Source organism: Ochotona princeps, chromosome 30 (assembly GCF_030435755.1).
Source record: "Ochotona princeps isolate mOchPri1 chromosome 30, mOchPri1.hap1, whole genome shotgun sequence".
Lineage (NCBI taxonomy): Eukaryota > Metazoa > Chordata > Mammalia > Lagomorpha > Ochotonidae > Ochotona > Ochotona princeps.
The window spans coordinates 4,506,911-4,533,992 of NC_080861.1; the positions used below are offsets into that span (position 1 = coordinate 4,506,911).

Consider the following 27,082-nt stretch of genomic DNA (forward strand, 5'->3'; position numbering starts at 1 on the left):
AAGAGCTTGATTCCACTCAGTCTTACCAGCCTAAGATGTTAAAATATAGATTTGAAAATACACAAAATCATTCCCATCCTTTCTCTTCAGTATGTCTTTCCTAGGTATTATACATGCTGACTTTCTGTCCCCTGGTCATCACCAGTCAAATTTTCTCCAGACTTGTTGCTTAGATTATATGCCAATGGCATGGCTTGGGTAAAATAGTCAACATACAGGATGGAAATTGAGTTAGGCTTGTGGAATTTGAAAAAGAACAGAACAGCTGAATAAACACAGTCACAGATGCACAACTCTGGGATGAAGAATTTTTCTCTACACACACACGAAAAAAATTTGGTGGAGTTTCCAAAGAAGGCACAATTTTTATTCATTTTAACGTTTGCATCATTTACAGCACAGAATCACCACAGAGGATCGCTGTGAATTTAGGAAGGCATAGGAGAATACGGCCACACTCTGCTTGAGCCGTCCACGGGGATCTGCTGCTAATTCCCCTAGGACGTGCAGGCATCCAGAAGTTCTGTGAAGCGACATAAGAGAAAGACCTCAGTGGCTACCAGGGCTTGCCAAACAGTATCCAGAAGTAAACGGCCATTTATACAAACTTTACAAAATTCTCTTCTAAGTGCTATAAAGGTTTTCCTTAAATTCCAATGCTTTCTCTTTAGGTCGCTGTCATCATCTCGGACACACAATACAATTCAACAAACATTCAGTCCTCCTCCCAGGCAAGTGCTTAGCCTAGTTCTAACGGGGTTTCCTAGTTTATCACTTTTTGAGGCAGCTATGCTACCCCCAAAGCAGATGGAGTTAGGAAGGGCCAACTCTAGTACCAGCGATGCATAATGCTGCATGCATTTTACTCCTGCAGTTAGAATCACTGAGAAGAGGTCCTCCGGGGGTGGTAGATGTGAGTACACCCTTCCCCAAGCCTCCTCCCGCCACTGCCCCTGCATGTTTTCACCCTATTGGTAAAAATAAATATGCATGAAAAGAAGTTCAATCCCTAAGTGATCTCAAGTTCTATTTTTGCATTCCCTGTCTCCTTCAGAAGATGTGATGCCAGTGTCTAACTGGGTCACTCCCTGGTGTTAATCCCCCGCAGGGCGGGGAGCCTGCCCTCCACGTCTTTGTGCTCCTCTCAGTACTATGCAGGGCCTCCGCCGCACAGTCCTCAACACCCGCATCCATCTCCGTTCCTACGCTGCTTCTCACTGGCGTTTCATTCTACTTACTGGAGCTTAAGCACGGTTTTATGTCAGCAATAGCCTTCAGATACTCTGGCCCCAGGTATTTTTCATAGGTGGTTTTGTTCTGAAGGTTGGCCAGACATTCCGTGTCGTCACTGAACAGCAGGTCCCGGGTGGAGGAGCCAAACAGCTGGTACATCCTGTATTCAAATCCATCTCTTCCGAAGAGTTCCTGGGTTGGACAGAGAAGCTGGGAGTGACTGGTGGTTCCAGGGAGCTGAGGGTGGCAACCTGAGTGTGAGGAACCCTAGGAACTGCTACAGAACAGCAACCAAGTGTGGTCTCTGAGCTCAACTAAGGGCCTGTCCCCTCCTTGAGTGGACTTCTGGAAAGTCCCTAGAGCTCAGTGGGCTCCTTGGGCAAAGGAGACAATAACAAGAAACAGTGAGATGAGGGATGTGGAAACTTTAGAGGGCTTGTGGGAAGATGGGCCTAAAAGATGTAGGCTTGGGTGTAAAACAGGTTTGAAATCCATGCATCCTTTTGGCATAATTTGTGTTTTTGCGGGGCTTTTTAAAGATCGCATATGAGTGAAGCAAGTGAGATGTACGAAGAGTTCCTGAATGACTGCTACTGCGTGACCACTTCCCCAAACCCTGCCAGATACTCCCAAATCCTGGCTCAGCTTTGCAGGGCTCTCTGCTGCCTGGAACGCTTGCCACTTTGCCTCTTCTATGTGCTGGTCTGCCTCAGGAACCAGGCCATTCCCATCTCTTTTCCCCCTCCTCTCTCTCCCTTTGCCCACTTTTCTTGTGGCCAAGGTGGCAGCTCATTCTGAGTGGATCTTTTCCCTTTCAAAGTCCACAACTGGAAGCCTCTCTTGTTTTTCCAGCTCTCACTGGGATGCGTAAGCAGCACATGCTAAGACATGGCTTTCTACTTAAGGGCACCTACAAGGATCAGTTTTGCTAGTTCCAGAGGCACAGGAAACTTTGAGTCTTCCATAAGATGTCAGGATTTGAGTAGCATGCTACCTCCTCAGGTCAGCCCTAGCAGCTTCCTAGAAGGGGCACAAGGAGTTAGTCTTAGACTGTAGCTTTCATGAAGCCTGAGACAGTGTCCAGCCTACCCTTGGGTCAACCATGGGTCAGGACAAGTAACCACCATTCTGTTTTGCTTGCCCACAGCTCAGCCCGGTATGATGGGTGCTGAGCAAGTCTCGTACTTCCATGACAGAAGGATGGATGCTCCCGGAGCAAGCGAACAAGCCCGAGAGGCACCACAAGTCTGCTCGGAGTTGAGCGAGCCTTGGGAAGATGCTCTAGCTGTCTATTTCTGATACTTGGTGGAATAAGAAGTTGGAGGCAGCCACTCAGTAGCTGCAGGAGAAGCTGCGCTGAGAGAGAAAGAGGCCCTACTGTGCACGGAGAAGGAGTGAGAGGCTGGGCTAGGGTGTGTCTGGACACGTCCAGATGTGAACAGAGGCCCAGGGTGTCTATACCTGCTGGTTGAAGAGTATCCTGCGGACAAAATCTGCCTTCTCTTTCCTTGAGACCACAGCATGGTTTGGCACTCGGCTCAGGTGGCAGCTGGGAGCCTCACCGACAGGCGCCCTGGTGCCATTGAGGCACAGCAGCTCAAAGTCTTCTGCCTTTAGATCCTTAGCCCATGCTTCGGGGTTCCTGCCTGGGGAGAAAAAGCAGGTGGGTCTGTTGCAGCTGATGGCCAATGTCCAGGTGGCCTTATGGGGGTGGGGAAGTGTGACTGATCCCTGGTCTCCCCAGGGCCATGAGAGCCACAGAGATAGAGAGCAATGCAACTGTAGAGCTTCTAAATAAAACAGAAGACAAAAACCCACTGACTCACGGATTTGTAACCTTTCGGGTGGGTGCTTTCTCATGGCTCTGAAAGGTATAGATTTCTTCAACAGGCCTGGAAGCACACTAGCCAGGAACGAAAGGATGATAACTAGAACAATGTGTGTATTCAAATCCAGAAAGTCTGTCCTTCCATGAAGGAAGGGAAAAGGGAAGCCACTGAGATGGGGGAAGACATCTCCATATACAAAGCTGACCAGGATTTGCTTCTGATACACAAAGAATGCACCCTCACCCTTGAGAGAGGACCACGTGTGCTCACAGTAGCATGGTCTCTGCATGCCTGCCAGTTGGGTTCAAGGCCAGTGTGATAAGCAACCCTGGTCTAGTGTGACGAGACGTGAAGGATTTTTGTGGGCAGCACAGGACCTTGCAGGACCCTACCTCCAGTGTTCTGCAGGATCGTGCTATGCTTCACGAAGGCCACATCACCCTTCTCAACCAGACACCTGTGTGGCAAGGGTTGGATCAGCAAGGAGGGGGAGGCTCACACCCCTTCTACCCGGCCCAGCATTCCCACACAGCAATTCTCACACCATTGGCAGGGTGCGGGGATGCAACTGGAGAAAACCACCTATTAAGGTACGGGGGACCAGTGGGACCCAGGTCGTCTGGTCCACGTCTTTGGGCCCACCTGTGCGGTGGGTGCCGGGTCCATGACCCCCAGGAGTGGGAGGACCTGTGGGGCCCTAGCTCTGGCTTTTGAGGTCATTTGGGGAGTGAACCAGCAAATGGAAGATCTTCCTCTCTGTCTCTCCTCTCTCTAAATCTGATCTGCCTTTCCAATAAAAATAAATCTTTTTAAAAAAAATTAGTAATAAGCCCCCCGACCTCACACTCCTCCCAGAACCTGGGAAGGGTCGCTCTCGTCTCTGGCACGGATGCCTCACCTTCCCTGCCCCTTGTCAGGCCTGCTCCAGGAGTAACTCAGCCAGCAGTCATGAGCCAGGATCCCCAGCCTGGACACTGTTTCTTAGACTTAATCGTATTTGATCTCTCAAGTTCATCTTTCCCTCATGGATTTGAAATGTCGCTTTCGTTATAAGCCAAATTACAGTATGTTCATGAATCTCTCTTGTAACTCTGTTCTCCTCTACTTGTTTTCTGGTATTTAAATGATTCTGTATTCATTATTGCCACAGTATTGAAACCTGAGTTTTATATCTAAGGAAACAGAATTCTTTTTTTATAATTTTATGTTTAGTTAAATAAGCACATCCTCAAAAGACAAATATCAAATGTTTCTCCTGATTTATGGCCATGAATATGCAGAGTACAAAAATGCTATGCATATGAGCAAAATATCTTTTTTGAGGTTTGATTATTGTTTGTAGCCTTGCACTCTTGAGGAACAGTGGTTTTGCTGCTTATTACTTGTGGGATTCCTTCTTTAGTCGGGGGTTAAGCTGGCGATTATAAAGTAAAGAGAAAGTATGTCATTGTAAACTCTAAGGGAAAAATCAAAAGGGGAAGAAGAATGAGGGTGGGGGCAAGGGAAGGAAGGAGAGAGGATAGGATAGGAAATAGCCTTATGCCCTTAACATTGCATAAATGGGAGAGGCAAAAATTGTGGTATGGCACATTATGTTGTCACCTGCGATGCTGACAGCTCAGTCCTGGCTGTTCCACTTCTGATCCAGCTCCCTGCTAATTTTCCTGGCACAGCAGCAAAAGATGGCCCAGGTTCTTGGGTCTCTTCCCCCACGTGGGTCACCTAGACCAAGCTCCTGGCTCCATTCTGGCCCACCCCTGGCTGTTGCAGCCACTGAGGATGTGAGACAACCGGTGGAAGATCATTCTGTCTCTTCCACCTCCCTCTTACCTCTTTCAAATAATAAATAAAAATGCTGTTTATATGAGATACATGACATATACTCTCCTATATAAATAAAATATATTTTTTTCTCTCTCTAATGTGGTCAGTTATGTATTGTTACTTTTTTGAGAACCAGCTCCTCCCATCTGGCTCAGCTCAGTCCCCTTGTGCCAGAGGAGGGGGATGAACTTGCCACGTGACTTCACCGCAGGAGCTGGGCGAGCAGGAAGCTGGCAGTCAAACGGGGCTGCCAGCCCCTTTCCTGGCAGCTGGGTCTAGCATGTGATGTTCCTCTGTGGCCAAAAGCACTGGGCCTGCTGGTCTCAAATACTTCCTGCCATAGACCAAGAAACCACCCTGCAGGGCAAGAGGAAAACGAGACAGAAAGAGACAGACAGGCTGGAACAAGGTGTGCACCCTCGTAGGAGGTGACAGAAAAGGGCCCAGGTTTGAGTGATTTGTGGAAAACGGAAGTAAGTTTATTTGGGTGGGAACATTTTTTAAATCCATGCATAGTTTTTCATAATACATATGTTGCGTGGATTTTTAAAAAGATTTACTTATTAGAGCAGCAAAGTGACAGAAAGGGGAAAGGGAGAGATGGAGAAAGAGAGAGAGAGAGAGAGATTGCACTCACTGCTCATTCTCCCAGTGGCCACAGCAGTCAGGTCGTGGCCAGGGTGAAGCCATGCGGGTAACCGGGGGCCCATGTGCTTGGGTACATCAGCAGGGAGGTGGATCAGAACTGGTGCTGCCATATGGGATTCTAGCCCGAGAGGCCGTGATGGCAGGGGCGAAGAGCGGGAGTAAGTGAGGGCACTTAGAGTCTTTCCCAGGTCACAGAGGGCCTCGCAGCTCTCAGGAGGACCTTCGCTTCCATTCTGAGTAATCAGAAATTCCCGGAGAGCTGGGAGCAGATACATCAAATATGATGTGGTGCACAATGCTTTGGTTTCTGTTGCACTAGGATCACAGATGCTGCTGTGTTGGGGAGGAGGAGGTTAGAGAGGAACAGTGCAGATACCTCAAGATCCATTAATGGACTATTGCACGAGTCTGGGAAGAAAGGACAGGGCTTTGGATGAAAATGGTATCAGTGGAGATGGGTGTGAGATCAGTAGTAGATAAAATAAAAGGTTCCTATCCTTACTCGGGAGCCCCGTCCACTGTCCACACAATGGCAGTTCACCTCCGAGTCACACGACCTGGCCCTACTGCTGCCCCAGGTCCAGCCCTTCCCATCATGCCTAGAATCCAATCAGCCTCCTGTACCCGGCCCGCAGAGCTGTGACACACGGCCAACACCCACTCCCTGGAATCCCCACTGACTCTAGTCCACAGACCTTCTTTTCTGGCCCCAGCACAGCGTGACCTGTCCCAACTCCATGCCTTGGACCTCGCTGTCCCTTCTTTCCAGATGACTCTCCCTCCAGACTTTCTAGGACCCATTTCCCTTTGGGTGCTTGGTTCTCAGCTCCCCTGGTCCCTATGGGTGCTTGGCTTTCAGCTCCCCTGGTCCCTTTGGGTGCTTGGTTCTCAGCTCCCCTAGTCCCTGTGGGTGCTTGAGTCTCAGCTCCCCTGGTCCCTATGGGTGCTTGATTCTCGTCTCCCCTGGTGTCTGATGCCTTCACGTTCCCTAACATTGTACCCCACCCCAGCTGCGGTCACGTCACCCCTCCTGACTCTTCTGCAGCACTTCCAGTTGGAAGTATCTTGTTCTTTATTTCTATGTTCATTGTCCTACTCACCCATGAGACCAAGCTGTGGGGGAGGGGGAGGCACCACCTGGGTTCTGCTGTAACTCCTCTTCCTAGAGCAGCACCCATCACATATTAAACTCTTAATGAATATTTCTTGAGTGGATGCAGTGCTAAGGAATGTCTGATTTTAAAATACACTCATCAGGGCCTGGGCAATGCTTCAACTTGCAATGCTAACATCCTGCAATCACCAGCATCCCATAGGAGCGCCAGTTCATGTCCCGACTGCGTCACTTCCCATCCAACTCTCGGCTTATGACCTGGGGAAGCAGTGAAGGACGGCCCATAGCCTTGGGACGCTGCATCCGCATAGGAGACCCTGAAGAAGCTCCTGGCTCCTGGCTTTAGATCAGCTCAGCTCCAGCCATTGCAGTCATTTGGGGAGTGAACCAGTGGATGAAAGATCTCTCTCTCCTTCTCTCCATAAATCTGCCTTTCCAGTAAAAATAAGTAAATCTCTTAAAAAGCTGAAATATACTCCTCTAGGTGCCTGGTGTCCTTCCCCTGATTTTAAGCTGAGGCTTCGTGGATTCCACGACCTGTCCATCATCACACAACAAAAGAAACATGCGTAAATAAAGATCGTGACTCTGCAGCCATCGCTCTCGCCCCTCCCCCCAGTCCCTGAGGTGCCCTAAGTCGGCTGGAACCACAGAAGGCTCTAGACTCGAATCCTAAGGGCTACGCAGAAGTCACAGTAGGTCTGCTTTCTAATTCTAGCTCTTTCTCAACACAACACCCAGTCGCTGGGATGATGGCTCTGACCAGGGGACAAAAACCCGCTGGGTTTGTGGGAGAAGATCTTGCCCAGATGTTACTCACCTGAGGGCCCCGCTGAAACCATAGTACTTCTCTTGGCTGTTGGGAACGCACGTGTGGGCAGGACTGCTGCTGCTGCTGCTGCCCCCACACAGGGCACAGAGACGCGACCCTGGGTTTGAGCCAGGGGCACAACTGTGGCTGAAGAACTCGTCTGCAAGGAGACACCCACAGTTAGCTCTTGCTGCCCGAGTTAGCAAAAAAAGTCTGGGCTTCTGTCCCTAAAACTGCTCACATGATATAAGGACACATGCAGGTGTTGAATAACATTTTACTAAGAATAGGAATCTGGAGGATTAAAAACCATTCCTGCTGGAGCAAACAACCAGCAAGAGGGGGAACAAGGTGTCAACTCTGAGAAAGTCCAGACACAGCTGTTGGCCCTAAGAAAGCTGCCAAAATACAAGCCGGGGCTGCTTGAGCCTGAACCATGTGCTTTCTGCCAGCTGTTGCCCTGGCGCTCCTGTACATGGTGGCCATGGTGACTTTGAAGCCCGAGAAGCAGGAGTCCTGTTCCTTTGGAACTTGCAACCTGCGAGGCAACATTCAGAACTAAGAATGCACCCCAGGGGCCAGCGCTGTGGCATACAGGTTTAGTCTCTACCTGCAGTGCCAGCGTCGCATGGGGTGCCAGATTGTGTTCTAGCTGCTCCACTTCCCATCCAGCTCCCTGCTTATGGCCTGGGAAAGCAGCAGAGGATGGAACCAAAGCCTTGGGACTCTGCACAAATATGAACGACCCAGAAGAAGCTCCTGGTTCCTGGCTTCAGATCAGATCAGCCGTAGCTATTACAATCACTGGGGGAGTGAACCAAATACAATAAACTAAAAAAAATAAATCTTAAAAACATATACCAGTAAATTTGTTTGTCTTCTGGCTCTGGGAGAAAGCACAGTTGTATGAGCTGCAGCCGCAGAGCCAGAATCAGGGAGAGAGAAAAGTGAGGAGGAGATGTCTGGGGGAAGGGCTGTGTCTGTAAACAACCGTGTCAAGGTGGGCTGGAGTCATGACAACGTGGCTGTCAATACGGGTCCTCCAAGAGGAATGCAGCGAGTGGGGAATGGACAGGGCCCAGGCCATACAGAAGATTCCTGCAACCTCTGGTCTTTATTTTTAGGGAAATGAGAGGCTTCTGAAGGTTTTAGATGATGCTGGGCCAGAGGCGGTGGACAAGGTACACCCACATATGCCTGGTGGTGAGTGGGTGGGAACTGATGTGATGGGGAGTTCAGGTGACAAGTGGAGTGATCATTTCTCATAGTCAGGAGAATAGGGAGAAACTGACTTGGCTAGCCTTGCACAGACATGTGCTGGGTGATAGTAAATTACCAGCTGGCGTAAGTGGGTGGACTCAGCAGCTTTCCATCCAGCTAGAAAGTTCTGGAATGGCACCAGAACCTTCCTCCCATGTGGGAGACCTGGATGGTATTCCCACATGCACATACATATGCACTGCACCCTCTATGCTTGGCTTGTTCCCTGAGTCGTCGATAGGACATGAAACCAGGGCCAGTCCCTAATGGTGGATCCTGGGACCCCTCAGCAAGCAGCAAGGAGAGAGGGAGGGGCAAGCACCTGTTCTTGGAGAGGTGGGGCTTGCCCACTACCATCAGGTGACCTTGCACCTGGTGATAGAGTTCCTTACCTTTCATTGAGCTGCACTTCCCCAAGGCCCAGGCCTAGATCTGCTTCCCAGGAAATACTCACCAAGTTTGCAGGACCCAGTCTGGTTGTATATTAAACCCAGGGGGATGTTCCAGCCTGCGGATGTGCCAACTGCTGGGTGGCAGGACTTCCTTCCTTGCAGAGACATCCAGGTGATGTCGGGATCTGACTTCTTAACCACAGCCACAACGTAATAACCTGGCCAGGAGATGGGGACGGGGGAGGGCGATAACAGTGAGGTTGTCCTCCTGCCCCGGGCCATTTGATGGCATCTCTGGATGGTGGAGAAGGAGGCCCCGGGCCTCCTCCACCTCCATCCCCTTCCTTGGTTGTGCAGCTACACTTGCGGTGTTCTTAGTGTAGGTTAGGAGGGATGGGATGTTGAAGTTGGGGTAATCATGGTTCTCTGCCTTCCTCTTCAGGTCTTTCTGGGAAGACACATAATTCTGAGAAGGTTGGATTTTCCTTTGCAGCTCTGCAGTGTCCCATCTCTGCTAGCTTTCTTCCTGACTCTAGCACAGGGTCTTTCCCGTAGCTGTCACTATCAGGCACCGGGCCTGAGTAACGTACACTGTTACTCCCCCGGTAGGCCACACACCAACATCCACCCAGACCCATGCACACACTACTTTTTCAAAGCAATTCTGCCATGCTCTCCTTTCTGTGAGCTGGGTTTTTTGTTCTTCCCAATGTGTTGTTTTAATTCAGTACAAATAGATACTGATATCTCATTCTGGTATTGGTTGAAGTTGTCCCCTTATATGATGGACATGTACTGATGCAGTGATGCACCATCAGTGCATGTACGTGTGTGGATGGACCATATCCTGTCATCCTCTTTTGGTGACCTTTTATGTTGTAACTCCGTTCCCCCAATGATGGAAATCTTCCTTATGTGAGGTTGTTCCCCTGCTATCAAGCCTCAGCTGCCTACCAGGGAAATGGGGATGCCAGGGTTTGGGTTCCCCTTGTCCTCTTCACTGGCACCGTCTACGATTCTTCTCTGCTTGCAAGGCCTCTGCTCCACTCTGGAAACGGCAGAAAGGGCTCCTGCCCCACGCCGACCTTCCTACCAGCAAGGATGGGGAACATCTGATGCAAAGCAGCAGGCTGGGCCAGGAAGGGCTTGACGTTCCAGTCACGCATTTGCTCCCCAGACCCAGCTGCCTCCTGGCTGTGTGACCCTGGGCAAGGCTCCCAGGTCCCGAGCCTCACTTTCCCATGCGCATAACATGGGACAATACTGCCCATACTCCAGAGACTCACTGGGAAGAGTGAGTGGGGGCAGAGCAGTGTGGGAAGAGTCTCAGATACGATTTATTGTCAAGCTGTGAGGCAAAGTAGCACCTTCTCAAAGAATTGTGTTTTCTTCCCCAAAACTGGCAATTTGTGTTTGTTTTTAAGGCCTTCCTCACCCTCTCCACGACTGCAAAGCTTTATCTGCGAGCCCAGCATGGCTGATTCTGACTCACCTTCCACGGGTCTGTTCAAACACCCAATCCTCTCGGTGCCATTCTTAGCACCTAAAATAAGAAGAAACACACTCAAGGTATTGGCATTACATGTTATTCCATCCATGAAAAAAAAAGTCATGAACTTCCCGAGCTCCATGATCAAGAATGAAATGAGAAAAACACAAGTGGGGCAATTTCTCATTGGTTATCAGCTGGGTAAGGCTCTGGTCCCTCGCTGTGTGCTATCAGAACACGAGGTCCCATCCAGGAATGAACACACAGCAGGTTGCAGAGACAGCACAAAAGATGCCTGCTGAAGGGAGCAAGAGGCAGATGCTAGTGCTGCCCTTGGCAGTCACACTAGCATAGCCGTGCAGGACTTCTGGGTCCTGTGCCCTCCAGAGTCCCAGAGTGTGGTAAGTGACCATTTTATTTTTGAGATTCAGTCTTTAGAATTCCTTGGACACAGCATCCCACTCTTTCCAGCCTCAGTTTTCACATCTGTAGAGACACCCCTATGGGTCTAATAGAGCGGTTTTGTCTTGAAGGACAATGTAGCAGCTGAGGTGTAATAAATGATATCAGGGAAGTCTTATTCCCCAGCTTATTTTGCCGTGTGGATAGATCCCCACCAAAGGACAGAACCTTACAGTCCCACCACACCCAGCCCTCTCACTGCAGCTGGAGTAAGCTACTGTCTAGGAAATCTAGCAAAAGAGGAGAGAGTAGCTCTGATCTTCTCAGCTGGGACAAAACATGTTCCCTATGCCCTCAGCCATGGCTACTCCAAAAGACGTGTTCTGAACAGTGAGCCTCTCTCACACAGGGTGATTTGGCAAACCCCATTCCAGCTCTTCCCCATGCCTGCCAACATTATGCTAGCAGGCTTAAAGGTGCTCCTTTGATTTCTGTGTGTGTAACTTCTGCATCTGTTATCTGAAGTGGTTCTGACTTGCACCAGCTCCCACACCCATGCCGGGCTCCTGTTACTCCAACACTGAGCAGCAACACGTCCTCTTCATCTTCCTTGGTCCCTAGCCAGGGCCCAGAAAACACAAAGCGCTCCCGCCCCACCTACCGTAGTTCTCTGCCAGGACAGGTACCAGACCGCAGCGGCCTGCTAGGTAAACGAGTCCAGCATCCACGCTCGCAGCATCAGCTTCTCCCTTCTGAAGAAGCAAAGCGACAGCTCAACAGTGAGGCCAACTCCAGTCCCACTGACTCTCACGGGTTTCCATCTCGTGGGTTGCACCTGTCCTCACTCAGATTTTCTGGCATGGAAATGTGGCATTTGGAACACTGGACATGCTTCAGACCTGTTGACCAGGAGCAGGTGCCTAGCCCAGGCCATGCTCCCTGGTCATCTCCCACGAGACCCATGCCGTCACCACTCCTTCCTTGTGGTCACCGTCCCTCAACTCAGTGATCTACATGGCCATTGAATCTGTGTGGCACACATCTCCTTTCAAAAGACCAAGTTCAAATCTGTTCCCAAACTCTCATTGCAACTGTATTTAGAGTCCTGCCATAATACACACTTTCAGCAAATAATTTTTCTAAATACTTCTTCATTAATAATTAACTCATTTCCATCCATTTTTCTAATCCAGGGCAAAAAAAATCTATTTACTGTCATAGATAAGACCACTGAGACAAAAGCACACAGATATGTGCACGTCCTTGACTTTCGACCTGCTGACTGCCCCCTGGAAAGGCAAACAGCAGTTACTACAGCAGAAGGGCTTACCGAGCCCTCCCATGCACCAGGTCCTTTCCTAAATGCTTGGAATGCCAGTTTGAGATATGGTTGTTCTGCTCCAAATTTAGCTCCCTGTCAGTGCTCCTGGGAAAGCAGAAGAGGGTGGCCCACGTGCTTGGGTCCCTACCATTCCAAGTGGGAGATCAGATTGGAGATCTGGGCTCCTGGCTTGTGCCTGGACTAGCCCTGCCCATTGCAGCTATTTTGGGAGTGAATCAGTGGGCCAGGATTCTCTCTGTATAATTCTGCCTTCCAAATAAATAAGTCAATGTTTTAAAAAGAGCGCAGTAACATGCATATAGTTACTCCAGAAATACTTGTTTTAGCTTTCGTGAATATTAGAGACAGCCTCAGAAATATTAACCGTCACAAATACAAAGATGTCCCACCCAACATTCTGTATCATAGCAAAGGACTTGGAAACAACTCAGATGTAAACATTGAGAAATGGATCAGAAAAGCTTGGTTGAATCTCACACAGCCATCGACAGCACACATGAGTATCTCACTCCCAGGCTTAAGACTAGAAGCAACAGAAGCAATAGTTGACACTGTGTGGACAGGTTACCACATGCCAGGCAGTGTGCTGAGCACTTGAACTGTAACATTCACAGGTGACATGTTTAGGAGCCAGCCAGATTGTCTTCCATGGCTTGGCGCCAGAGAACTGACCAACGTTAGGATGTTCTCAAGTCAGCAAAGGCTGTTGCACAGCCTTTGGTCTAAACATTATATATGTAATGTATCTTTGTGTACAAATTTAAGTTTTCCTCATTACAAAAGCATCATCTTATTGACGGATGGGATGTAAATCACGCCGTTCCATCGTTCAGGTAATATGCGATGCAGAGCAGGCATTCAGCCAACTTGCTGGGGTGCTCGCTGAGATGCTCACGTCCTACCTCTCAGTGTCTGGGTTCCGTTTCCAGCTCCAGCTGCTGATTCTAGCTTCCTGTGAACACAGACCCTGGGAGGAAGCAGTGATGGCCCAGGTGACTGGTCATCTACCATGCCAGGAAAGGTCTCCTTGCTTCCCACGGCTCCTATTCGAGGCACCCCTCTCAGGGCAGAGCCCCAAGAAGACTGCCCATCCTTTGAACTGGAGGGAACCAGGCTACAGGTAGGGTGGGAGGTCAACACAAAAGGGTGCCTTTTGTTAGGGAGGCCTCTGGGAAGGGGTTCTTCAAAGACAGCCTGGGTAGAGGTGCTGTGTGTTTTGGGGGGGTGTGCACGCACACAATGCTACATGCATGTCTACACCCATGCCGGGGAGGTGGAGCCCTCCTACCATGAGGGCAGCAACGCAGTCCTCGGGGCTGTCCTGTGTGCTGCATGCCAAGGCGCCCCCGCTCACTGCACTCCACTGATCACACTTGGCCCTCTCGTGGGGGCCCACAGCACACCACCGCACCTTCCTTGGGTCTTCCACACCTAGGATGGGAGCGAGAAGAGCCAGGAATGGAAAGGAAGTCACAAGATGAGTGTGAGGGTCTGGTGCCCCTGGCTGTCCCGAGCAGCCTCCCGGGACACAGTAGAGTGGACGCATCTCCATCCTCCACGTGCTCATTCCTGCCTCTCACCTTCTCTGCCTCCTGACCCTAGCTCCTCAGGTATCACCCCACTCACCCTGGGGAGGAGGGGCCTCTCGGAGCACCAGCCCAGCTCAGGACCTGCTGGGGGCTTTGCTTCTGCAGGCCCAGGCTCCCCTCCTAGGGAGCAGCAGCAGTGAGGCAGGCACTCCGTGCTGGGCAGCCCTGCTTGCTCTATCCTCCCCACGGGGTGGCTGCTTTGGGGTGCAAGCTCAAGGACACGGAGGAGGAAACAGACCCGGGGATCCAGCGGGAGGTGAGGGCAGGATGGCAAGGCTCTGGGATTCTGCCTCTACTCCTGTTGGTGGCAGTGCCCCGCTCCCAAGGCAGTCCAGCAGGGAGGGACTCTTCCCTAGCCAAGGGTCCAGCTGACACAAGGGAACCAGAACCACCATGACTTCAAGTCGCTTGTAACACAAACATCTTCAAAGCTGTTCTGCAGGGCCAGGCACTGGATGCCACAGGGGATGCCCACTTCTCTTTCAGAAGGGCCTGGGTATAAGCTCCTGCTCCACTCTGGCTCCAGCTTCTAGCTGACGCACACCCGGGGAGACAGCAGGTACTGGCCTCCGTGCTTTCGGCCCTGTCACTCCACATGGGCTGTGAGGGACCCAGCCTGGGTTGCAGGCTCCTGGCTTCATTCCAGCCTGATCCCTGCTCCTGAGGACACTGGGAGAATGAACCAGTGGACAGAAGAACTTCCTCTCTCTCCACGTCCTTGCCCATCAAAAAGGCTGTGCCTTGACACAGTCACCCTCCCTGCCCTGCTACCACCCAACACCTACATACCTCTCTTTAGTCTTTGAACAGGAGACACATGCTTGGTGTCTCTTTTAGGCGAGACCCTGATAAATCCCTGGGCAGCATCTGTGAACAGCAGGTCTCTCCCGTGAGGAGAACCAAAAAGCTGGAATCCCGATGAGCTGCCTTTTCCAAAGTGTTCCTGCCCAAAGGGAAAAAGAGAAGTGGTGACGCTGGGAGGCTGCCTGGCCTGGAGCTGAAGTCCTGAGTGAGACAAACCCCATGCCAGGCCAGGAGAACAGAGAGCAGGAACCCACAGCAGTCCTTCCTTCTTCTTGGCACTTGCTCTCTGCATTTTTCACTACTAAGGTCAGTTGTGGTCCAAAAAGAACAAATAGAAAATTCTAGAAGTAAACCATTCCTACATTTTCAAGGGCTTTGATTAAAATGCAATATATTGCTACAACTTTTCTACTCTATTACTGTATACATTAAACTTTTGAGTAAATGTTATGAATAGGAAAAAGCACAGGCTACCCCAACTTTGGGAACACCTGAGGTGTTAGCCATGAACTGGGAGCTCCAGGACCTCTCCTTCATGGATGAGGAAGAACTCTGAGCACCTGAGAGTGCCAACAAGGGTCAGGGCACTTTGGTGTCCCTGTAGTCTGGACATTCTCCAGTGCCTCCAAGCTGTCTGCAATGTGTGGCCTTGTGGAAGCTACCAGCAGGGCAGTCCCCCTATAAAGGGAAGGGGTCACCACACGAAGAGCTGTCCCTTGCATCGGAGGCTGCTGGCTTTGAACTCTTCTTCCCCCTGCCACTAAAGGGCCACCTGAAGGACATCAGACAGTCCCTTCCCCTTCCTGGCCTTCCAAATACACAAATCCCATTGCTTGTGACTCCCATAGAGACACATGCCTGCAGTTCCCAGTGGCATTCACCCACGGGTGTCCTAAGTGGTGGCCTTGCTTCTGGCTTTTGCAGTGACCCTGCGTGAAACATTACCTGCTGCCTTGCAGGAACCCTCTTCCCTTTCACCGCAGGACACTCCCCCTGCTCCATCCTCCCCACCCTGGTGGCCCCAGTGCATCATCCTTGCCCCAGCAATGTGCAGGTCCATCTGGTGGTAGTTGGTATTCATACTCAGTGTGTTCCCACACCCTCAGCTGCAGGGGTGTGGAGTGTGCTTGTCCAGTTCATTTCTGGGTGCCCTGGGAGGCAGAGCGGAGAGTGCGGACAGAGTTGGGAGCAAATGCTGTGTCCTGGGACCTGCTGAAGGGAGATCAGGAGAGGGCAGGATCCAGGCCCATGGGAGAGCAAGGAGGACCTCACAGGGGACAGGGGCGTCTGCGCTGGCTCGGAGGATCTGTCTGGACTGGAAGAGGATGAAGTGCAGCCACGGGAGCCTGTAGGGAGAAAGGTCTCACAGTCTTTGCTATGCAAGCTACAAGGCAGATGGTATGGCTTGTCAGCGAAGCAGCTCAAGAATGGCACAGGTCCTTCTCCATCCTGAACAGGTATGCACTCCGAGAGTGGCAGGAAGACAAGAAAGAAAGTCCCCAGACCAGCGGGCACCCCTAAAGCAGAAGACAGGACAGTGGGGCGGGTGTACCTGGGCCTGGTTGAGAAGCTCCCAGATGAGGTCCTCCTTGCCATCCACACTGCGGGCCACAACGGCATGTGAAGGGACACGAGCCAAGTGGCACTGCTCATACTCGTCCACTGGCTTGCGGGTGTTGTCTGGGCACAGCAGCTCATACTGGTCCCTGTCAGCCTTGTCGGGCAGGTTCTCTGGGGGAGGAAAAGCCTGGATGTGTTGACAGCAGACATGGCCAGGAGCTACGGCAGCCTGCATCTGGAGCTGGCGGCTGAAGGGGAACCTTTGAAATGTGTGTTATGTAGACCGGAGACTTCCAGCGTGAAGACTGGTGCACAGTCTCCCTGTGGGTGGGTCCAGACATCCTGCAAGCCCCCACCTGCTCTGCAGCTTGGCTGATGAGTACCAGGATGGTGAATGTGTCCTGCACACTCGGGCCCACCTCACTGGAGGCTCCCTGTGATCTGGGTCACTTCTTCCTCAGAGTAGTATGGGAAGCTGGTGCCAGGATTATCCCATTTTAGAAAGGAGCAAACTGAGACTGTGAGAGTTAACTCAAAGTCACAGGGAGGGTGGGGTTGACACTCGGCCAATCGAAGAGGACCCAGCCCCTCACCTATGGCCACATCCCCCCACCTCGGTTCCCCCCCCCCCCCACCGCCCCAGGGCTCAGCCTGCAATGCGAGGTAGGGGGCAGTTGGTAGCAGAACTGAGGGAACACCTGCCCTGCTCCTTGGTTCTACAAGCTGGCTATGGGGTCAGAACTTGCACAACCCCTCCCTCACTGCCTCCCACCTCAAGGCTTGCAGAATGTGACTTTATTTAGAATAGGATCCTTGCACCTGTAATTGGTTATATGAAGACTAGGCCATCCTGGAATGGGAGAAGGGAGGGACACTATTCCAGTGTGCCCTGTGGACGGCACACAGGCGGAGCCTTAGGGACATGGAGGTGGAGAATGGGGTGATGCATCCACAAGCCAAGGAGCTCCAAACAGAGCAGGAAACTCCCGGGAGCTGAGCCCTGCAACAGGATGGGCGCTCCCAGCACCTGACAGGAGTTGAGCCCTGCCACAGGACGGGCGCTCCCAGCACCTGACAGGAGTTGAGCCCTGCCACAGGACGGGCGCTCCCAGCACCTGACAGGAGTTGAGCCCTGCCACAGGACGGGCGCTCCCAGCACCTGACAGGAGTTGAGCCCTGCCACAGGACGGGCGCTCCCAGCACCTGACAGGAGCTGAGCCTTGCCACAGAAGGAGGAGATGCTGTCTGGGGCGGAAAGAACGGGGAGTGCTGTAAGTACTGGGTCATTCAGTGGGTCAGAGAGAAAGCATCATAAACCCTTGTGTCAAAAGAACATCTTTCACTATCTGGTTGTGTTGGAGCTAAAAGGGAAGAATCGATATGATCTAAGAAGGGAACAACCTGCTCATCTTGAGCACCAGGGGGTGGAAGCAGCAGCCCTCATCCCCACCCCAAATACACTGATACTCAGTCCCCAGCACCCAGCCAATAGTCTCTCGTCCATTTCCCCTTTAAGGGCCAGAAGGCGTCTGATTCAACAGCTGGGAAGTGATTTCCTGCACAGATGAACCGGGATGGTCTGGGCCAAGTTGCAGTGCCCATGAAGGAAGGAAGTTTCCCAATACTCCAGGGCCGGGGTCAGGGGACACTCCCTGCTCCCTCCCCCTGGCAGCCTTCTTGTAGCCATGCTTTGGAACGACTTATTTGGAAAATGAGGCCCCACGTGGGAAATGAGACTCTCCAAAGGCTAATAGACCAGGGCAAGGGAATTCTGAGTGGCGGAGAGAGAGTATGAGGGACTGGAAATCTACTTCATGTAAAGGAGACACAAAGCTGTAAGAAACTAGGACTTGCATGAAAAACAAGGGCTTAAAAATCCTCCCCGAGGAAACAGGTGTTTGTCATAAAAGTAAGCTGAGCGTTGTGACTACGCATGTGAGTTTCAAACAGTTAGAACACAGCCTGAGAGTGGTGCATTTGAGAGTCATGTGGTCAGCCGTGAATTGCTAGATCTGTTCACCTTGGCCTGTCTTGTGGGTCAGCACTGTGCAGCAAGCAGTCCCTGCTGGAACGGAGGCTCCAGTCCAGCTCCCTGCTCACTGCCCGAGAAACAGTTAACAAATGGTGTGCGTACTTGGGACCCGGTGCCCACCTGGTAGACCCTGAAGGAGCGCCAGGCTTCCTATTTGGACCTGGCCCAATCTTGGTTCCTGCAAGCCGTTTGAAGGACAAACCAATGGGTAGAAGACTTCTCTCTGTCTCTCTATCTCTGTCATTCTGCCTTTCAAATAAATACATTTTTTTTTAAATTAAAAACTTGTCTGAAATACTGTTTGCTTCTAGTAAACTGTCCCAAACTGTGGAAAGGTTGGGGTGAGATTTTTTTCAGATATTCAACATTAAGAAAAAACACATCTTTGTTCATGGCAACAAGGTCTCTGCAATAGATTTAACTATAGATAAGAAAGGTTGAAATATTTACAGCAATGTGTATACTTAAGGTGCTTGAAACACCTGGGAGACAGCTATAATAAATTCTTCAAAAGAACATAGTTAAATTTGAAATTAATATTTTTAAATTTTTTAAAAAGATTTATTCATTTTTATTGGAAAGCCAGATATACAGAGAGGAGGAGAGGCAGAGAGGAAGATCTTCCGTCCGATGATTCACTCCCCAAGTGAGCTGCAATGGGTCAGTGCGCGCCAATCTGAAGCCGGGAACCAGGAACTTCTTCCGGGTCTCCCACGCTGATGCAGGGTCCCAATGCTTTGGGCCATCCTCGACTGCTTTCCCAGGCCACAAGCAGGGAGCTGGATGGGAAGTGGAGCTGCCGGATTAGAACCGGCGCCCATATGGGATCCCAGTGCGTTCAAGGCGAGGACTTTAGCCACTAGGCCACGCTGCCGGGCCCAAAATTAATATTTCAATAATTAAGAGAATTAATTATATGGCCAACATGGCATTGCATCAGGCTAATCCTCTGCCTATAGTGCCAGCATCCCATATGGGTGTCAGTTCGTGTCCTGGATGCTCCATTTCCAATCCAGCTCTCTGCTAATGACCTGGGAAAGAAGCAGAGGATGGCTCAAGTCCTTGGGACTCTGCACCCATGTGGGAGACCTAGAAGAAGGTCCTGGTTCCTGGCTTCAGATCGGTCCAGTTCTGGCCATTGCAGCCATTTAGGGAGTAAACCAGCAAACGAATTCTCTCTCTCTTGTCTCTCCCTCTCTCTCTCTCTCTCTAATTCTAACTTTCAAGTAAAATAAAGAAATTTTAAGAGAGAGAACTGATTATTATAATTTACTTTGTTTTGTGAGTTGAAAAGCACTCTCTGTTCAGATAATTTGGTGGATTTTTAGACATAAAAAATTGAGCACTGGGCCAAGTGCAAACGGCCCCTGATTCACAGTGGCCCATGGCCGAGGGTTCTTACCTTCAGGTGGTGCTGGAAGGATATGACTTGCCCCTTGAGTTGGATCTCTACCACCCAGGCTGGTGCTAGCACTGTGTGGTTCCAGCCTTCCCCAGGAACGGGGAGCACTGGCAAGTACAGCTGCCACTCAACCCTGTGCCCTGGAAGAAACCTGCTGAGCCTGTGTGCCTTGTGCCTACGCTGGGATGTTTGGGAGGTGAGGGGATGCATTTTTGACTTATGATCTTATGTAATCATGATGAATGATTCAAACACAACCCCTCTGTAAATGAAGACACATCTGCATAAATACAGGAATACACAAATCCTCAACGCTCATCCCAAGATGCAGTAGAACTTTTGAGCAAAAAACAAGCCTCTCCTTCCTCCCTTCTCCTAGGATGAAGCTCATGTGGTTTTTTCCCCAGTGCTTACCGAACACCGTCGTGTGCCTGACAAAGGACACGTCCCCAACACCATCCTCCAGGCACCTGGGCAACATAGAAGGGGCAGTCAGACCCCCCCCAACCATGGCACGGGTCTTGCCTTGCTCTTGGGGAGCCCTTTTGGAGGGTCACCCTGGACCCCTGGCTTCCCACGCTCAGTCCAGGAAACATTTTGTCCTCCCAGAGGCCATGGCCTTGTCAGAGACGCCTCCAAGCATCTTGACCAAGTTCAAGCCTGAAGCAAGCGGAAGTACTTGGACACTGGCTTTCCAGCCAACTCTGGGGAAGAATGGTACAAAAAGACCCTCACTGCCCTTTTGGAAACTACAGGTTTGTTTGAGTAAAGCCTTTGGCAAGGAGGCTGAAGGAGGCTGAAGGAGGCTGAAGGAGCCTGGAGGCCCAGCAGGCTCGCCTGGCTTATTGCAGCAGCAATTTCTCTTACAGAGCATGAGACTGCCTGGGCGGAGAGGGATGTGGAAAGGCAAGTGCAGGTGCCTGATTTTTGGCCTGTGTGTGTAGATCCTAGTGCCCCGGAGGAGAGACTCCCCTCAGCCCTTTATGGCCAAGCAGGGGGCTCTGCATAGGCTAATGTCCTTGGGGCTGGCCGTGGGAGAGACACACTCAAAGCCTTGAACTTCACTCGGGCTCTCCAGGGACCTGCCCTGTATATTCCCGGTGTCTTTATCTCAGACTGAGGGCGTAACGGCCAGGGACCTCACTCACTTGAAGGCGCCCGAGTAGCCAAAGTATGGCTCGTGGGAGGAGCAGGCACACTTGTTCTTCCCTTTTCCCGCACACAGCTCACACAGCCGGGGCAGCATCTTCCTGTCCGCACAGGGGATGCAACTGCTGGAGAAGACCTTGGCCGCTGCTGCCCAACAGAAGACATGGACACAGGCATGAGTAGCTGGAGCCTCCTGCAGCACCTGTGAGAGCAAGGTCCTATCCCAGGGCTGGGAGCCTGCACCTGCCTCCCTGGACGACGCTGCAGGCCAGTGGGGTGCAGCCTTGGAGTGGTGGCCAACAGCACTCATGCTGGGGAGAATGGAGGGCTCCCTGTATGTTTAGGCATCACAGTCACACAAGGGCCCAGGGCTTGTTGGCTGTAGGACGAGAGAGTAGCTTACTTGCCATGAACGCAGGGGGCTAGCCTCTGGGAATTCACCACAGGCTGCAGGTGCACACAGCCTTGCTGCTTCCTCTAGGCCATGAAACACCTGCACTAGGTGGTGGTTGTACACTCCCAGCATGCCACATGCCCTGATGGCCTACCTGCTGCGGAAGAGTCCGAGGAAAGCAGTCCTCCAGCAGGGACGTGCCACCCAGCAGCCCAGCCCAGGCCTGGATGGCAGGACTTCTTGCCTCGGAGCTGGTTCAGCTGGAAGCCGCTGTCCTTCTTCACCACGGCCACAGCATAATGGTAGCTCTGTGGTTCTGAGGAGGAGCGGAGACGGAATGGCTACAGGAAGCTGCCACACCGTGACCAGTCGTCTTCCAGACTGAGTGTAGTGGGCAGTGTGGCTGGGGGAGGGGGAAACCCTAGGACCCTCATTGGCCCCTGTGAAGTAGGTAGAAGAGCCAATGAAAGAAAGCCCCTCACTGACATGAGGAAGCTGGCCCTTCTCAAGGCAATAGATGCTAGCATTTTCTCTGCTAGTCTACCTAAGCTGGAAGGGATGGGCATTCTGGAGGCATCAGCATTGATGCGGTCTGGCAGGTATTTCAAGGAGAACAGAGGCTTCCCTCCCTTGGCTGCCTCGCAGCCTGTTTCCAAGATAATAAGAGGAAGGACACAGGAGTAGGCCAGGCTCTGCAGGTGAAATCGAGGCAGGCGGTGCTCACACCCACTCACAGTACTGAGCAGCAAGCTAGGGGAGCAAGCAAAGCTGCCTGCTGTGTGAGGGCTCAGCCTCCTGAGCCAGCTCACCTTACAGCAGACTCGAGCCCCTGTGCTGCAGAGTGCGCACAGGGGACACACCATTGATCAGACTCTGTGCACCTTCACAGATGGGCTTCCCAGTGGTGCAGCCTCACTGGGTGGGTAGGGGACAGGTAGCTGGATAGGGCTCTTCCCCATGGGCTACAGAGACCTTACAGCCAGCAGCAGCAAATGCATTCCCGTCAGGATCTACGAAGCTTGCAGTTGCCTGAGCGAAGCCCATCTCCCAGCTGTGCTGGCCAGCATTAGTGGTGGCCTCCTTTAATTGAAAGAGCTCCTGCGGCTTTGTCCCCTGCAACTCACAGACCAGCGGAGTTCCTGACTCCCCGTCACAGCACTACCACTCCAGAGACCTGGGGCCCCAGAGAGAACCCACCACCATCTTTCGATAAATAGAATTCCATGACAACCGGCTTCAGCAGGTAGGGCGCCTGGCCTGCCTTGAGTGTCAAACCTCCATCAACGGTTATGGCATCCACTTTGTTTGCCTGAAAGACACCAGACCCTGAATGAAGTGTATCTGCTCTAAGAATGACCTTGGCCCAATCCCTCTGAAAAATGATATTAACTGTGATTCATTAATTAGTAATTACTGTAACATTTCTCTAGGGATGTGCTCATATTTCATGAGTTTCTATTTTGGGTACAATTTTTATATCTTGTTAACAAGAGACTGAAAAAGTTAAGCAATCGTAGCGTCACACAGAGCTTCTTGCTGCTTTCTGAGCCTGCACAGATTCTTGCCAGGGTGCTGCTGCCTTCGCATTAACCAGAGAGCACGTGGATTGAGACAGAAGCCCTCTTTCTTAGTTGCTCAATCGTAATTGTGATTTTTACTGTTTTTCTCTGCAACACAGGTCTCGTACTTTTGGATCTTTGGCTCGTTTCTGCTCTAACGCACACCCTGGTTGCTGTGGGGAGAAAGCTCTTCCGAAGCTAGAAACAGCAGCCAAGTGCAGAAGAGAAAAGTGAAGTGGGGACTTGGTTGTGATCTCTTTGCCCCCCTGGGACTTACCTTAATGGCCAGAAAGCACTCAAGGTAAGAGGTTCTTCTCACGCAGGTGACAAAGGGACCATCCGCTGGAGAGACTTTTCGTACATTGTCGCGGAAACTGGAGCACTTTGCGGCCTCAGGATCAGAAACGGTGCACCATCTTATGGTTCTGTCGAGGTCAGCCAGACACAGCCCTGCGGGAGAGCCGAGAGCCGTAAGGGACCCGCAGCACCTTCCTCTGCTGGGAACGGAGGTCAAAGACAAAAGCAGCCGAGAGAGTCACGCACCCAGGACTGGCTGTGTGGCTTCCAGAAATTCTCAGGCCGCATTTCTCTGACCCCTTTTGTCTCCTTGGATAAAAATGCTAAACACATTCCCCAAAATGTGAAACATGGAACTGGCATATAGCACAGCAAATCTACAACTAGGTAGCTTTTCAAAAGAAATGCAAACAAGAACTCAGACAAATATATTATTTAGATGTTCATAACAGCACTTTATGCTAGCTCAAAGCTAGAGACAACCCAAGTGTGCAGGAGATGCATCTCCCCACGCAATGGAATGCATAGTGCTACACGCAGCAATATCAACGAAATTCAAGAATAGTGTGTTAAGTGTAAGAAACCAGATACAGAAGGCCAGATATTATAGAACATCATTCACATGAAATATCTAGACCAGGGGAATCTACAGCAATAGAACGTAAGCTGGCAAGTGCCAGGTAGGGAGAAGCAAAAAGGGACTGGTTTGTGAAGCAGTCCAGGGTTTTCCTTGAGGGTCAAGATAATATTCTGGAACCAGACGAAGTGTTTGCACAACACTGTGAATGCACTAAATGCCACTGAATTGGATGCTGTTTGCTTTTCATAAAGTTTTATTTGTTTATTCATTTGAAAGCAGAGAGAGAAAAAAAATAGTATTTCATCTGCTGGTTTACATCCCCAACTCCAAATGGCTGCAAAGGACAGAACTGGTCCAGGCCCAAGTCAGCAGCCCAGAGCTCCATCCAGACTTCCTCCATGGGCGGCAGGGGTCCAAGGACTCGGGCATCTTGTACTGCTTTTCCAGGGACATTACAGAGCAGCCGGGGCTTAAACTAGCACTCTGATATTGGATGGTGGTATGCAGGTGGCAGCTTAGCTCATCACTGTATCCCACCACCTGCTTCATGATTGGCACATTTAAAATGGCAAATGTACGCTATGTCAATTTCATCTCCAACGAACACAAAAAATTTTTTTTAAAAAGTCAAACACTAAAAAGTATGTATTTATAATTCAATTTACATGAAATCCTAGGAAGGACAAAACTTCTGTCTTGGTAGAAGGTGTGTGGGAAGTGATGGGGTCAATGTGGGGCTGGCAGGAGCGTTATTTTTTCCACTTGCTCACCTCTGTAACAGCCAGAGCTGCTCCAAGCTAACGTCAGGAAGCTAGAATTCCTTCAAGGTCTCCTATAAGGATGCCAGGTGCCTCAGTTCTTGAATTATCATTTGCCAGCTTCTCAGGTAGACCGAGCTGGATGAGAAGAAGTCCAGCTGAAACTGCTGGGACTCTGGGACTCTGATAAGCTGGTGTGGCAGGTGGCTTAATCCACTGTGCCACAACACCAGCCTCCAAGTTTCCCTGTCTCGGTGATGGTGGCCATCACATGGATATTTTTAGTTGTCAAAACTCATTGAACTGCTGTGCAGCAGATTTAAATGAGTGCATTTTATTATGTGAGGGTGACTCAAAACATTGATAGAAAACGGAATTACAATAAGCTTTCAGTGTAATGAACGTTTCCCAACTGGATGGAATGTGCCACCTTAAGCAGTGAGCCCCAATGGCTAGGGAGTTACAGCAGTGTTATTTCTATAATAATACACACTTCTCATGAACTTTGTAAAGTCCCCTTGTAGGTAAGTTACACTTGAATAGAAAGATTTTACAAAGAAGATATACAGCAAAGATGAAGTGAAATGACCCAGATCAATTGTGAATAGCCTTCTCCCCTGGTCACATGACAGATTCAAGAGCAGGTAAGCAGAGCCCAGTGACCCTGGAAGGAGCAGGCTACTGCTGACAACACGCTCAGCAAGCAGAGAAAGTTCTAAAGGGCTTCCGGTGCAGACCAAGGTGGAGGGACAGGTTTTCTGAGCGTTTCATTCCCAGCTCTTGCAAGGGCTACTAATCTGTAACTTATAGGTTCCTTTGGCCTTTTTTAAAAACGATGTATTTCTTTTTATTTGAAAAGCAGAGAAAAGAGAGACAGAGATAGAGATCTTCCACCAATTGTTTCACTCCCCAAATCGTTGCAATGGCCAGAACTGGGCCAGTTCAAAGCCAGGAGCCTGGAACTTCTTCTAGGTCTCAAAGTTGGGGTGTTGGGGTCCAAGGAACTGGACCATCCTCCACTGCTCTCCTAGGCTGTAAGCATGGAGCTGGGTCAGAAATGAGGCTGCCAGGACGTGAACCAGTCCCCATGTAGGATACTGGCACCATAAGCAGAGGACTAGGTCACTAAGCCATCTTACTGATTCCTTCCTCTGGCTTTTTGGATTGAAGTTAGTATCTTTGGCTGTGTTCCCATCATTTGCCACCAGGAGAGTTCTGGTTGGACTGGAACATCAAGTCCAGGGCCATGAGGGAGGGAATGTGGGAGAATGATGGCCAACAAGGGCAGCTCTTGCTACACTGCCATCCTTGTTCCAATGCAGCCAGTTGGGAAAATGAACTTTTGCTGAGTTCCTGACATTGCCAGGAGAGGAGATGAGGGAGAACAAACTACATCACAAATCTTGCTCATTGAGAAATTGGCAGATATCTGAGGCACCGCACTTGGGGTTTCCTTGGGACTGTAGTTGGACCAAGACAATCCTCTACTCCCCCAGCTTTCCCCAGCGCCAGGAGAACTCCCTGCACGCTGCCCCATGACACTGCTGGGCCAAGGAGGGGCTATCACAGGACAACCCCTGCCCTTCCTGCCCTCCCCAGAAGCTACCCTCCCCTGGGGCCACCTCCAGCTCCCATGGCAGATAGCCTACCCCAGATACCACCACCCCATGAGCCCTGACAGAGCCTGGGCTGCATAGAGCCAAAAGGGGGAACCAGGGAAGGGAGGCTTTTTCCTGGCTAGCTGCACACACACACACACACACACACACACACACACACACCAATCCAAGAGCCCTAGAGAGCCCTTGCTCCCAGAACAGAAAGCACATTTCCCCCAACCTTAGTTCAAGGTCTCTTTAACAGGGATAGGATAACCACCCGTGCCCAGAGCCCTTCCTGCCACTAGGCCCACCAGCTCCAGGAGCTCATTGCCACTGCAACTCTGTTTCTTGTGACAAGGCAACCAGTTCAGAGAGGTTATCGGAGAGCTCAGAGTCAGCCAGCAATGAGTGGAAAATGGACCCTACTCTAGCATGCCTCTATTCCCCCGCTGTGTGTTGGGAGGTATTGGGCAGTTCAGGGCTGCAAAGATTTCTTTGGCTACGAGTCAGGTGTGCCTGTGCCCCACTTAACCCTGAGGTTGTGTGTGTGTGTGTGTGTGTGTGTGTGTAGACCCTTTTCTCCTCCAACCCTGCCAATAGGATCAACTAGCTCCAGCCCACGCACAAATCCCTAGACCTAAGCATAGGCAGTCATGGGCCAAAGGGAACCCCACCACCCGACTGGGCGCCAGTCGGACATGACTGGGACACTGACATTGGCACTTCACATTGTTTCCCATCAGCCATTTTAAAGAAAGCTTCTCCAGCGCCGGCAGCAGGCCCTGTTTGACTGGACTACGTCTTGTGTTTCTGGAGGACCAAAAATAAAAAGATCAGGCAGTCCAGGGGGCGGGAGGAGGGCACTTTAAACCAGACAGGCGCTAAATGCCTCCTAAGTCCCCTCGGGCGCGCTGGCCCCTATGCCCTTACCCAGAGCCCCACCGGAGGGCCCACTGCCCCCCGCACTCACCCAAGGCCCCTGCACACAGTAGGGCCCAGGCTGCGAGCCTCAT

General features: G+C 51.1%; 1 protein-coding gene across 1 annotated transcript; it reads right to left on the minus strand.

Moving 5' to 3' along the window:
- Positions 1-227: 227 nt before the first annotated feature.
- On the minus strand, positions 228-27,082 carry LOC101527976 (inhibitor of carbonic anhydrase-like). Its single transcript, XM_058657028.1, has 17 exons — positions 27,040-27,082; positions 23,111-23,283; positions 22,472-22,583; positions 21,429-21,590; positions 20,880-21,027; positions 20,146-20,201; positions 16,290-16,468; positions 14,723-14,876; positions 13,633-13,775; positions 11,664-11,754; positions 10,604-10,654; positions 9,174-9,329; positions 7,469-7,619; positions 3,455-3,519; positions 2,695-2,879; positions 1,239-1,425; positions 228-523 (listed from the first exon to the last, which is right to left on the minus strand). The coding sequence occupies exons 1-17, from the start codon at positions 27,080-27,082 to the stop codon at positions 498-500; spliced, it is 2,082 nt and encodes a 693-aa protein (XP_058513011.1). The 3' UTR covers positions 228-497.

Excerpts from the sequence above, each read along its gene's own strand:
- LOC101527976 (XM_058657028.1), bottom strand. The coding sequence starts at position 27,082 with ATGAGGCTCGCAGCCTGGGCCCTACTGTGTGCAGGGGCCTTGG. Across the intron at positions 10,655-11,663 it reads TGTCCTGGCAGAGAACTACG|GTGCTAAGAATGGCACCGAG; the intron begins GTAGGTGGGGCG and ends TTCTTATTTTAG. Across the intron at positions 7,620-9,173 it reads GACTGGGTCCTGCAAACTTG|ACGAGTTCTTCAGCCACAGT; the intron begins GTGAGTATTTCC and ends GTCTCCTTGCAG.